The sequence below is a fragment of the Scyliorhinus canicula genome, chromosome 15, assembly GCF_902713615.1.
Source record: "Scyliorhinus canicula chromosome 15, sScyCan1.1, whole genome shotgun sequence".
Lineage (NCBI taxonomy): Eukaryota > Metazoa > Chordata > Chondrichthyes > Carcharhiniformes > Scyliorhinidae > Scyliorhinus > Scyliorhinus canicula.
The window spans coordinates 65,448,271-65,462,249 of NC_052160.1; the positions used below are offsets into that span (position 1 = coordinate 65,448,271).

General features: G+C 43.6%; 1 protein-coding gene across 1 annotated transcript in view; it reads right to left on the bottom strand.

Moving 5' to 3' along the window:
• syngr3a (synaptogyrin 3a) overlaps positions 1-12,298 on the bottom strand; it is a 115,535-nt gene extending 103,237 nt beyond the window's left edge. The window contains exon 1 of the mRNA XM_038820394.1: positions 12,118-12,298. Within this exon, the coding sequence (XP_038676322.1) occupies positions 12,118-12,216 (99 nt within the window). The 5' untranslated portion in view covers positions 12,217-12,298. The remainder of the gene's footprint in view (positions 1-12,117) is intronic.
• Between the last annotated feature and the right edge of the window lie 1,681 nt (positions 12,299-13,979).

Sequence of the window (13,979 nt, forward strand, 5' to 3'; positions counted from 1 at the left end):
CTGGACAACACTTACCGAGTGGGCATTATTACGAAGTGCGAATACGCCAGACCGGACACATCGCAAGTCCGATCAATCCTGGCAGTCGATTCCGAGGATGAATGGCATGCAGTGATGAAGGTCAACCGCTGCCCCATCCAGTTCAAACTGGACACAGGTGCCTCCGAAAACCTGATTTCACAGGTGGACTTCAAGAGTATCAAGAAGCCCCCCCACAATCCTTCCAGCTGGCTGCAAACTCCTGGACTACAATGGAAATGCAATCAAGGCACTGGGGTCCTGCTATCTGCAGGTGTCCAGCCAACACACAAACAAGCTTTAAGATTGTTAAACCAGACAGGGAGTCCTTGCTAGGTGCGCAGGCCTGCAAGCAACTGAACCTCATTCAAAGGGTCTACACCACGTCGTGTCCCATTCGGATCTTCAGGCCAGCATCGATGACAGCCTAACCCAGTACCCAGATGTATTTAGCGGGATGGGCATGCTGTCGTACGAGTACAAGATTCCACTGCGGCCTGATGCCAAGCCAGTGGTCCACGCACCACGATGTGTCCCTGCTCCACTGAGAGAGCGCCTGAAGGCAGAGCTCACGAGTCTACAACAAAAAGGCATAATCTCCAAGGTCACTGAACCAACTGACTAGGTCAGCTCGATGATGTGCGTAAAGAAGCCTTCGGGGGACCGACGCATCTGCATTGACCTCAAGGATCTGAACAAAAACATTATGCGGGAACATTACCCCATCCCGAAGAGGGAAGAAATCATGAGTGAGATGGCACACACGGGCTTCTTCACAAAATTTGGACACATCCCAAAGATTTTGGCAAATCCAACTTGAAGAATCCAGCAGAAGGCTCTGCATCTTCAACACGCCTTTTGGCAGGTTCTGCTACAACCGAATGCCATTTGACAGCTTCTCGGCATCAGAGATTTTCCATCGCATCATGGAACAGATGATGGAGGGAATAGAAGGGGTTCGTGTCTACGTTGACGATATCATAATCTGGTCCACAACTCCAGAGGAACATGTTTCACGACTCAAGAAAGTATTCCGACACATACATGAACATCGCCTCAAGCTAAACAGGTCCTAGTGCTACTTTGGGACATCCACGCTGAAGTTCCTGGGCGATCAGATTTCGCCACACGGTGTGCGCCCGGACACAAACAAAATTAAAGCCATCGAGGCAATGAAAGTCCCCAAGGGCAAGAAGGCAGTACTGCGCTTCCTGGGAATGGTCAATTTCCTTGGCAAGTTCATCCCAAATTTGGCCACACACACCACGGCCCTACGTAACCTGGTGAAAAAATTAACCGCCTTTGAGTGGAAGACAGAGCACCGAACAGAGTGGCTGGAGCTGAAAGCCAAGCTCAACACTAAATCCTTCCTTGCATTCTTTGACCCAGACCGAGAGACCAAGATATCCACAGATACAAGTCAGGATGGCATTGAGGCGGTATTGCTTCAAAGAGATGACACAGCATCCTGGGTACCAGTAGCATACGCGTCACGGGCAATGACACCCACTGAGACCAGATATCAGCAGATTGAGAAGGAGTGTTCAGATCTTCTCACCGGCATCCTCAAATTTCATGATTATGTCTATGGCTTGCCAACATTTACTGTTAAGACGGATCATAGGCCTCTGGTCCGCATCATCCAAAAGGACCTGAACGACATGACGCCTCGTCTGCAGAGAATTCTGCTCAAACTCCGGAGGTATGATTTCAATCTGGTGTACACGCCTGGCAAGGAGCTCATCATCGCCGATGCATTGTCCCGCTCCGTCAACTCACCCAGTGAGCCACTGGAGATCATCCAACACACTGAATTGCAGGTACAACTGTGTGCAAGCACTCTCCCGGCAACAGATGAGAAGATCGTTCTCAACCGAGAAGAGACAGCCAAAGACCCCCTGTTGCAGCGAGTCATCCACAACCTCTGCAATGGCTGGCAGAAAGGGCAATGCCCTCAATTCTACGATGTCAAGGATGATTTGACGCTGATCGACGGCATCCTGCTCAAGCTGGACAGGATAGACATCCCGCTACGTCTCCAGAGCATGGTGCTGCGGCAGATTCATGAGGGACACCTGGGCGTAGAAACGTGCAGACGCAGGGCCCAGCAAGCTGTCTACTGGCCCGGCATCAACCAGGACATCACGGACATGGTCCTGAACTGCCAAACCTGTCAGAGGTTCCAACCAGCGCAGAGCAAGGAGACGCTCCAACCACATGACCTAGAGATCTCTCCGTGGTCCAAGACCTATTCTATGCGAATGGTCGTGACTATATCTTAATCACTTATTACTTTTCAAACTATCCTGAGGTGCTGAAGCTGCCAGACCTCACCTCGGACCGTCATCAAAGCGCGTAAAGAAACATTCTCACATCATGGCATCCCGAACACCATCATGAGCGACAATGGCCCGTGCTTCCACAGTCGAGAATGGTCCACGTTTCAGCCAAGAGCTACACTTTCAGGCATGTCACCTCCAGACCGCACTATCCGCAGTCCAATGGCAAAGTCGAAAAAGGGGTGCACATCGTTAAGCAACTCATCTGCAAGGCCTCGGACTCCGCTTCCGACATACACCTTGCACTACTTGCTTACCGGGCGACTCCTTTGTCCACTGAACATGTTATTGTTCAACAGGCCCCGCCCAGATCCTATGTCATACATATGGCTGATGGCTCCATTGTGCAAAGGAATCTAAGGGCACTGCGAAAAGTTGCTTGCCCACAACCACATTCCCCTCCATTTCCACATGTCGAATTGACACCTCCAGACACCTCGAACCAAGAGGCCACCAGTCATGCCTCCCACTCGCCTGTCAAGACACCGTCATCCCCTCCACCACCTCTCCGGCGGTCCACGAGGATCAGACACAAGCCTCGGAGACTGGACTTATGAGCATTTGTTTTGTTTGTTCTGTCCTGTATTCCTCAGTCAGTCACGTTAGGCAGGCACATTCACATGTATATACATCTCAAAAATAAAAAAAAGAGGGAGATGTCATGATATGCAAACATGCAACCAATGAACACTCAGAATAGGACACAACCAATGGGCAATCAGGACACTCAGAGGTGGCATCACCACAAGGGGGCATGACATAAACACTATAAAAGGGATGAGGCACTCACACCCTGCCTCTTTCCACAGACAGGCATCTAGAGAGTTAGACAGGGTTGATGAGCAGCATCACACCCCAACACGTGGCTTAGAGCAAGCTGGTCAGGTAGACTGAGTTACTACAGTTAGATTAGCAGAGAGTCGAACGCATTTGAGAACTGTGTCAATAATTGACAGCGATGTGATTGACTTTAAACTGCCCTCTGAAATGGTCTAGCAAGCCACTTAGCTCAAGGGCAACACAAGCCCACATCCCATGAAAGAATTAATAAATAATTTTAAAATATCTCTGTGAAAATAAGATGTGCCAAGGGCACCAGAATGCTAACTTCTGTTCATTTCCCACATAGCTCATCAGACAGAACAGGGGAAGTTCAGAATTCATATTATCCATGACTTTCTAGTTCCTCTTTTTATAATTTGGTTAACAGAAGCTGAGAACAGGCTGCTTTGTTTGATCTCAGTCGGTGAATGCTCAGTCGTGGCTCAGGGCCAAATAATGAGAGAGCAAAAATAAAACAAACAGGAGTAAAACCATAAACTATCAATTATCGTTTGCTCAAGTTATTAGCAAAATTAAATAAAGTAGTTAAAAAGTTTAAGCTGTTCCAGGAATCAAAATTACAGCATGCTAAGAAATTAAACTAATAATGAAATGAAATGAAAATCGCTTATTGTCACGAGTAGGCTTCAAATGAAGTTACTGTGAAAAGCCCCTAGTCGCCACATTCCGGCGCCTATTCGGGGAGGCTGTTACGGGAATCAAACCGTGCTGCTGGCCTGCTTGGTCTGCTTTCAAAGCCAGCGATTTAGCCCTGTGCTCAACAGCCCCGACTATAATATAGTCTAATATAATAAAACTAATATAACTTAGCTAGATTATAAAATGTTTAAAGAATGTTCATCATTGAAAAACATTTTTCTAAATTGCTGGAAAAAACACTGAAAGAGAAATAGTAGGAAAGGATGGAATGGAAACAAATGAGACATGTCAAGCGCAAGATATTGGACCATCAGGAGTAATCAAGGGATTCTCTTGGCAACGGCAATCATAACATGATAGAATTTCACATTCAGTTTGAGGGTGAGAAGTGTGGGTCTAAAACTAGTGTTTTGAACTTAAATAAAGGTAATTACATGGGTATGAATGACTAAAGTGATTAAAGTGTAAAGGGTAAGACAGTAGAGATGCAGTGGCATAATTTTAAGGAGTCATTTAATAACTCTTTGCAAAAGATTTATCCCAGAGAGAAAGAAAGACTTCTTGAGAAGCATGCATCACCAATGGCTAAATAGGGAAGTTAAGAATCGTATTGAATTGAAAGAAAATCTACAATTCTGCAAAGATTAGTGGCAGATGAGATATTATAAACAAGCAAAGAATGACTAAAAACATTAAGAGGAAAAAAATTAAGAGTATGAAAAAAAGCTGGCTAGAAATATAAACATATAAGAGTTTCTATAAGTAACTAAAGTGAGTGTTTGTCCTCGAGAGAGAGAGAGAGAGAGAAAGAGAGAGAGAGAGACAGAGAGTCTGGGGAATTAATAATGGAAAACAAGGAAATAGTGGAACAGGTATTTTGTGTCTATCTTCACTGTAGAAAACTTTCAAAACATACTTGAAAACTGAAAGGTAAAAGAGAGGCAGGAACTTAAAACAATCATCACCAGCAGGAAAAGGGAAAAGGAAAACTATTAGACCTAAAGATTGACAAGTCCCAAGGAAACAATGGCCTGAATCCTGGGGTCTTAAAAAATGTAGTAGAGGAATTGGTTATAATCTTCTAAAATTCCTTAAGACTTTGGAAGGGTCCAAGTAAACATAGCAAGTATAACACCTTTATTCAAGAAAGGAGGGAAACTATAGGCCAGTTAGCCTAACGTATGTCATAGAAATATTGCTAGAATACAATATTAAGGAGGCTTTAGAGGATAATTAGAAAATCATCCTGGGATTAGAGAGAGTTAACATGGTTTTGGAGAAGGGTAATTATGTTTAACTAATGTATTAGAGTTCTTTCAGGAATAAACAAGCAAGGTGGTTAAAGGGAACCAGGTATATGTGGTGTACTTGGATTTCAAAAAGACTTTTGATAAATTGCCACATTAAAGGTTCTTACATAAGAGCTAATGGTGTAGGGAGTAACATATTAACATGGATGAAGGATTGGTGTCTAACAGGAAGAAGACAGTATAGATATCGTTCGGGTTGGCAAGCTGTTATTAGTGGAGCGCTACAGGGGCTGAGACTTCAACTATGTATAATCTCTGACAATGACTCGGGAGAAGGGACTCAATGTGTGGTTGCTAAATTTGCCGATGATACTAGAAGAAGTAGGAAAGTAAGTTGTCAAGGGGCAAGAGTCTGCAAACGGATAGAAAGGCTAAGTGAGTGGACAAAGATTTGTCAGATGAAGTATAATATGGGAAAATGAGAACTTGTCCACTTTGGCGGGAATAGAACATCAGTCTACTATTTAAATATTAGGATGCAGATGTTATGCTGCAGCTTTACAAATCCCTGGTTAGACCCCACTTGGAGTACTGTGAGCAGATCTGGGCATCACACTTTACGTAGATTTTGGCCTTGGAGGGAGTGTTTTCTAATCATTCTCTTTTGCCTCCTTGTAGGTTTACAAGAATGATACCTGGGCTTCAGGGGTTAAATTACGAGGCGAGATTATACAAATTAGGCCTGTTTTCTCTCAAATGTAGAAGTTTAAGGGAGGTCTGGTCGAGGTATTCAAGATATTGACAGGGAAAGTCAGGGTAAATAAAGCTAAACTGTTTTCATTGCTTGGAGATTCTAGAACTAGGCAGCATAGTCTAAATAATAGAGCAAGACCATTCGGGAGAGATAGAATTATGTTCCATAGAATCCATACAGAGCAGAATGGGGCCATTTGGCCCATCGAATCTGCACCAGCCATCTACCTAGGCTCATTTACTTTGATGTTCGGAAGTATTTCTATACACAAAGGGTGGTAGAGGGTTGGAACTTTCTTCCACAAATGGCAATTGATGCTAGATCAGCTGTTAATTTTTATTCTGAGATAGATACATTTTTGTTAAGCAAATGTATTGAGGTATGTGGGCTAAAGCAGGTATATAGTGCTGGGCCACATATCATCCATGATCTCTTTGAATAGCAGAACAGGCTCGAGAGGCTGAATGGCCTACTCCTATTGCTTTGGTCCAAGAGAGAGATTGCAGAACTCAATGTACAGAGGTATCTGAGTATTTTGGTACATGAATCTCAAAACATTTATATGCAAATGCAGCAAGTGATGAGGAGGGCAAATTAAATGTTGGTGTTTATTACTGGGGAAATAAACCATATAAGTTGCAACGGAAGTTTTACCACAGCTATCGAGGGCATTTGGAATGCAGTGTACAGTTCTGGTCTCCTTATTTGAAAAAGGATATAATTGCACTAGAAGCAGTTCAGAGAAGATTCATTTTGAGTCATTCTTAAAGGATTTATCTTATGAAGGAAGGTTGAATAGGTTGGGCCTATACCAATTGGAGTTGAGGTCGCCACACTACCAGAAGGATGTGGAGGCTTTGGAGAGGGTGCAGAGGAAGTTTACCAGGATGTTGCCTGGTCTGGAGGTTGTTAGCTATATGGAGAGGCTGAATAGACTCAGACTGTTTTCATTAGAAAGACGAAGGTTGAGAGGTGACCTGATAGAGGTCTACAAGATTAAGCATGGATAGAATGGTTGTGCAGGGACGCTTTCCCAGGGTGGAGGTGTCAGTCACCAGGGGGCATAGGTTTAAGATCCATGGGGAAAAGTTTAGAGGAGATGTGTGGGGCAGGTTTTTACACAAAGTCTGGTGAGTGCCTGGAATGCGTTGCCAGGGGAGGTTGTGGAAGCAGATACATTAACAGCATTTCAAAACGCATCTTGACAAACACATGGATAGGATGGGTATAGAGGAATAAGGCACAAGGAAGTGCTGAGGGTTTTTGGAAAAAGTTGGTATCATGACCGGTACAGGCTTGGAGGGCCGAAGGGCCTTATCCTGTGCTATATTGTTCTTTGGCCTTTTAAGATTCTGAGAGGTCTTGATAGATTGGATACCAGGGGGCTGTTTCCACTTGTGGGGGGTAGTCTATAATTAGGGGACGCCAATTAAAATTAAGAGGTCTCCCTTTTAAGACGGAGATTAGGAGAATTCTCTTCTCTCAGAGGGTTGTTTGTCTGTGGAACTCACTTCCCCAGAAACAGTGGAGGTTGGATCTTTGAATTTAGTCAAGACAGAGTTAAACTGATTTATGATAGACAAGGGAGCCAAGAGTTATGGGTTTAATAAGGACACAGGTAGTCCACAGAGGAAAATAAGAAACAAGGTTTATTTACAAGAACGATATATACACTACCCGGTAGATCCCTCCCGGGTTCAGCTCTGGTCAGTGCCTTATTGGCTGACCTTTTATACAGTGATTCATGAGATACCCCACCCAGAGCAGGGGAGCTCGTGCTCAGCAAGGAGAATGGGGAAGCTAAGCATTCCCACCCCATTGGTCCCGTGCGGGATATTATAATGGGGGAAGACAGGAAACTAAAACCGAATGGCCGACTCCCACTCCTAAGTTCCTATGCTCAGACTAACAGTGATGCTCTATTGGGATTCTTTCAGGCCATGTTTTGAACTTTAATTAATTCTCCAGGTGAATAGGCCCAGCGTTTGTGACAGTGAGCTTTTGGCAAAATAAAAACATTATTTATTAAATGTTCCTGTTGCTTCATGCGTAACACGAGTCAGCAATTTGTATTTTGATTCAGATTTTTTGGGATTTTATTTTACTAACACATGACGCCCCCTTACAATCTGCAACTATAATTTTATGTCCATGAATGTGAGGTAAACCAATGTACAATGGAGTGAGGGCAGGAGAATATTTTCAATGTAAAATATTTAAGCTCTTGTATTTCCCACAGATCTCCGTTACCTGGGTAATGAACGTTATAGTGAAAGGCTGCTAGAGGATCCAAGTCAGCAAATGCACTCAGCTGACATCACCCCACAAATCCTGGCAGCAAAATTAACTCAGAGCAGAATAGAGAGCAGCCTCCCTCCTAATCCTGGATGCTGTTCAAAAGCAAAGATCATTATTCAGGTGGCACTATTAAAAAGATGCGAGTCCAAATGGAATTCCAGATTGAGTACACTGTTCTCTATTTTTCCTCTTAAACAGGCTTTAAGATGGGGTTTATTGACAGCGTCAGCCAAGTCCATCAATTGTTACAAATTGTGCCTCTCCATAGTGCTGTATTCACAACAGAATCAATCCTTATGTGTAGAATTTTAATTAATGCACAGAGACTGTTGGTAATAATTCTGAGTAATTCTCGTGACACGTTGTTTTTGCCTATTGCTGTGGATGTAGTGCAGAGAATGTTGCCAACAGTATGACACCTTGTGCTGGGTGTTCTCCACGCAATTGGAAAAATCCATGACTAATCGCAGCAGGTACACATTAAGGTGACATGAACAAAATCTCGATCAGTCCAATCTTCTGTTTGCTCAGTTGGATATAATTAATTGATTAGGGGTGCAGAGTTTGGAAGCAGTAATCTTAATAGAATGTTTTTTTTTAACCCACACCTCATCCCATTCCCTTACACTCTATTCACTTCACATATTGAAAACCTATACTTACTGGTTAGATCAAGTACAACCTCTTGCTTAGCTTCAACCAATTAATGAAAATTAGGTTTTAGTTTTGTTTTTTAAATATTTTTTTTTCTTTTTAAAAAATAAATTTAGAGTACCCAATTCTTTATTTTTCCAATTAAGGGGCAATTTAGCATGGCCAATCCACCTACCTACACATTTTTGGGTTGTGGGGGTGAGACCCACACAGACACAGGGAGAATGTGCAAACTCCACACAGACAGTGACTTGGGGCCGGGATCAAACCTGGGTTCTCAGCACCGTAAACAGCGGTGCTAACCACTGCGCCACCGCACTGCCCCTTGTTTTTTAATTGATTGCAATATAAAGCTAAGGGTATCACACCTGTGATGAATGTAAGAAATTGTCACATTTTATATTTTATAATTTCTTTGCAGTAATGCTATTGAAACCTGGGTTAAGATGCATACAGACAGTATGACTGTTAGAGTGATGATTAAGATGCTGTAAAAGTGAGGTAATCATTAATTTGCACAAGTGTTCTGCTATTAGATCATTAGAACAATTTACTTGTTTACAGATAGCTAGCTAATGGAATATTGTGACGGTTTGAAGGATTCCTGGGGTGTTGATCATTTATGGGGGGTATTGTGTTTGATCCTGACTAAACAAGTCAAGGGTCATCCTGTAAGAAGAGACAAAATAATGCTTTAAGTTTTGGATACAGGTTATGTAGTCAATGGGAGGAGCCAGGTCTGTCTGAAAAGTAATTTGGCCCTAGAACATTGAACAGAGATGTTTCTGTTTGATCCTGAAAGGTTCTCGCCCCAAAGATACCGCACAGAGAAAAACAAGTAAATCCCTGGTTGTTAAATTCATTCATGAGTGGTATTTGAAATATATTGGTTTGCTTAATGGGAATATAGTGGCAGGCTTAGGAAGTAATTTCAGGGGTTGGATTCTCCGATTCTGGGGCTATGACCCCACACAGGTGTGGAAACGGTTGTGTTTTACGCCAGAAAAACTGGCGCAAAACGGCCAATTTCCTGTTTTGCTGGGGGCTAGCAGGACGGCAGCGTAAAGCACCCGGCTCTAGCTGCCGATATGGCCCGGAGAGTTGCCGGGTCCATGGCCATGCATGCGCCCAGCGATGGCCGCTTGCGGACCGGGACTGCAAAATAGTCCCCCCCTTCGGCCGGCTTGCGTGCCCCGGACCCCCCCCCCCCCCCCCACAGAGCCCCCAGCCCCTAATAAAGTCCCCCCTGCCCACGGATCGGCCCTCCCCCGACAGTAGCGGTGCTGGACTGATTCTGCAGCCGCCATACTGAGTTCCCGATGAATAAGACCACACACGACCGACGCTGTTGGGAACTCGGCCGGTCGGGGCGGAGCAACGTCCTTTGAAGGGGGTGGAGCAACGTGAAAGGGGCGCCGCCCCCAATTTCGTTGGAAACTTGAATTCTCCAGCCAGTCATCGAACACGATTTCAGCATTGGCGACCGGGAATCCAGCCCAAAGTTTCTTCTTTTACATAGGAACTGTTGGAACTGCTAACTGTAAAGCTATTTCTTTATTACTATTGTGGTTAATTCTGTGATTAAATTACAGTGTGTTTTAACATAAAAGGTGCCTACTGGTCAGTGTTATCATTCCTGTGGTGCAGTAACATTTCATGACAGTTTTACAAATTGAAAATAGTCCTGTTCTCATCCAGGATCCTAATACACCTCTGTCGAAATTACTGTGCTGAGTGTAAACTTACTGATTGTGTAAGCCACAGGGTGTAAGTGTATCATTGTCTGGGCAACAAACAATTCTGCTCAAGGTACAGCGTACACACACACTTTAGCCCAACTGGCATCCAATTAGTATTTTAGTCAGAAATTATAATTTTGTGTCATCCAGTAATACACGTTTAGTAAATGATGCATGAAAACTTATTCAAGAATGTACTGAATGATACACCCACGCCTGAAAAGCTGATACAATATCAGAATTTGTAACAAATAAAATATCACAAGTACCTTAGCCTCTCTCTTTCTAGAAAGTGTCCATTTATGAAAAAAAAACAGCTACTGGGGACAGAAATTAGAACACTGGATGTAATTAAAATATGTAAAGCATGACAAAATATTGGAAATAAATCTGTGGCAATTCACACCATCTATGCCAAATCCTGGCATCTTTCAATCAATCTCAATCATAGCCTCTCTGTTGACATCATTGGGGCTGGAAACGTCATCAAATGTCATGTCAGATTTATAGCTCAAAAGTTCCTTTGAATTAATATAATCTGTACAAGCAGTCAAACGATATATTATGAAAGAACAGACATCAGGAGGGAGAACGAAGACTGCTGCTTAATCTCTGATCAGTTACATGGTTTAAGGTGCTGTGTGAACGGCGAGAAAGCAACCTTGTAACTAGTCTGCTGGAAGGCCATCTGTTTGAAACAGGGGGTTGATAACTTCATGTACTAACTAATAAAAAGGAATTTCCCATCATGTTTCCCTGGCATTTGCAGAGGTTAGCAATGATAATTTGGGGGAATACCAAAAGGGGTAGGGAAACGCACACAAAATACACACACATTGCTCCAAAAGGACATGGAATGGCAACATATGCAGTTCTGACTTTAGACAAGATTTTAATTGTATCACACATTTGTCGAAACGCAAAGCGACAGCACCCGTGGCCAAAGCAGCTGGCATTTTTTTTTAAATCCTAAATAAAAATGAAGTGTCTTCTAGTTTTGTTCCCGACCACAGAAACCTACGGAAGTGAAACTGGATTTCACCCACCTTCGTACAGGTGGAGTGAGAATACATCTGCACAATGTAGCAAACATATTTATTTTCCCAAAAAAAGGGCAACCAGCAAGCGCGGTGGTCGTCTGAATTTCCAGTAACTAAAAACTGTTCTCTTGATATTTGTAAATGTGTTTGGACAATGAACGGTACAGAAAACCCGGTCACAGGCAAATAGCAATTGCAAGAAAAAAAATCGACGTCTTTGTACATTGTATCTACCTCCACATTGAACAATGAATGAATATTACAGCAATACCTGGCTTTCAACCCCTGCATGTTTTAATAATAATTAGATCACCTCGACATTTCACATTATTTGCTGCCAGAACGACAGAGATACACAGAAGAGGAAATACGTTTTACTGATGAATAGATATCTCACAAATACCTGGGTTCCCATCTCCACCAGGTAGCTGATGCCTCTGATTTCCCATTCCACGATTTATAACAGAAAAGATCACACATTGCATTTACAGTTTCTCCTTGTCTATTTTAAAAAAAAATAAATACTATTTGCATTTGCCTTACCCAGCTGAGGATGCGAAGGATGGTCTGGGGTTGTTTGAGGAAAGAGATGGGATCCAGAGCAGATCCAGCCTTGCCAGCTCCGTACGCACCTCCTTCCATCTTGAGCCTTCCTCCCTCTCTCTCTCTCTCTGCCTGTCTCGGCGTCCGGCTCGCCACCAAGTCTCGGGGACGCGCAGCGAGGACCGCGACCACGCTCCTGGCGCCTGTGCACGCGGGTTCAAAAGCGCGCCACTGCGCGGTGTCTCCCTGCAAGCGAAATGCCAACAGCCCTCCCTCCCCTCCACCAGTTCCCTGCCCCACCCCACCCCTCCACCAGTTCCCTGCCCCATCCCACCCCTCCACCAGTTCCCTGCCCCACCCCACCCCAAACCTGTTGGAGGGGAAAAGTAAAGGGGGGGGGGGGCTGTTTTTCCAGTCAGCACGAATGGGATCATAATGTTTCTGCTTTTTTTCTATTATTTCTTGAAAAACACAACTAAGAGCAGCCAAAATTAGACAGTGCATCACATGATAGAGTAAAAATATTAAGAATCATTGAAGAGATATGTAATAGATAAAGGTGACAAATTGCTTTATTAATATTTTTGTTCAGTATCAGGATGTAGGTGCCGCTTGACAAGATTGGCTTGCATGCTTTACCTATCCTCAGCTGTCCTGAGAAGGCCCTTGGTGGCTATGTTTGAACCAATTTGATGCCCAACTAAGTGGCTTGCTCAGCCACTTCAGAGAGCAGCTAACAGTCAACCACATTAATGTGAGCCTGGAGTCACATACAGACCAGATGAGGATGGCGGGGTTCCTGCCCAAGAGGATATTGTTGAACCAGTCAGGCTTTTATCACAATTGAACAGCTTTGTGGTCACTTCTACTGATAACAGCTTTTAATTCAGATTCATTTTAAACTGTATTCCAGTTCTCAAATGGTCCGGGTGAGATTTGAAATGCCTGGAAAATGAAAAGAAACATTCCCAGAGAATAGCTGGAGAGGAGGATTACTTTCTATGTATTCATATCTTTAATGGTTGAAATAATTTCAGCTACTTCATTAAAGCAATTAGAAATTTGTGTTATTAAATTGTTTTGGGAGGCTTTTCCTATATCAGCTCTTTGAATTGGTACAACACTGATAATGCATCATAGAATTGTACAGGACAGAAAGAGCCATTCAGTCCATCTTGCCTGTACTAGTTGTTTGGTTGTGCTGACCAATTAGCCCCATCCCCCCTGCTCTTCCCCAGTTTTGTTCAGTTAATCATATCTGGCAGACATCGGCTTAATAATCTGAGGCATCAATTTATACAAATGGGGTAAATCACATGGGGGTGATTTTCCTCTGTTCCCCCTAAAATGGAGCTTGACAGGTTCTGGGCTGAATGGTCTCCTTATCATAGAATCTCTACAGTGCAGAAGGAGGCCATTCAGCCCATCGGATCTGCACCAACTCTTTCAAAAGACCACCCTACTTAGACCCAAACCCCCACCTTATCCCTGTAAGCTCACCCAACCTTTGGACATTTAGGGACAGTTTAGAATGGCCAATCCACCTAGTCTACACATATACGACTTCTGCACTGTAGGCATTCTATGTCGCTTCTATGTCCATATGTCCAAAGATATAGAGGTTAGGTGGAGAGGCCACGTTATAATTACCCCTTAGTGTCCAAAGGTGTGAAGGTTAGTTGGGGTTACCAGGATAAGGCGAGGAAGTGGGCCTCGGTGGGTGCTCTTTCAAAGGACTGCTGCAGATTTGATGGGCTGAATGACCTCCTTCTGCACTAGAGAAATTCTATGCATACCCACACAGCATCGTGTGTGTCTCGGCCTCAGTATACTTGAACTTAGTGGATCTGAACCATTGGCCG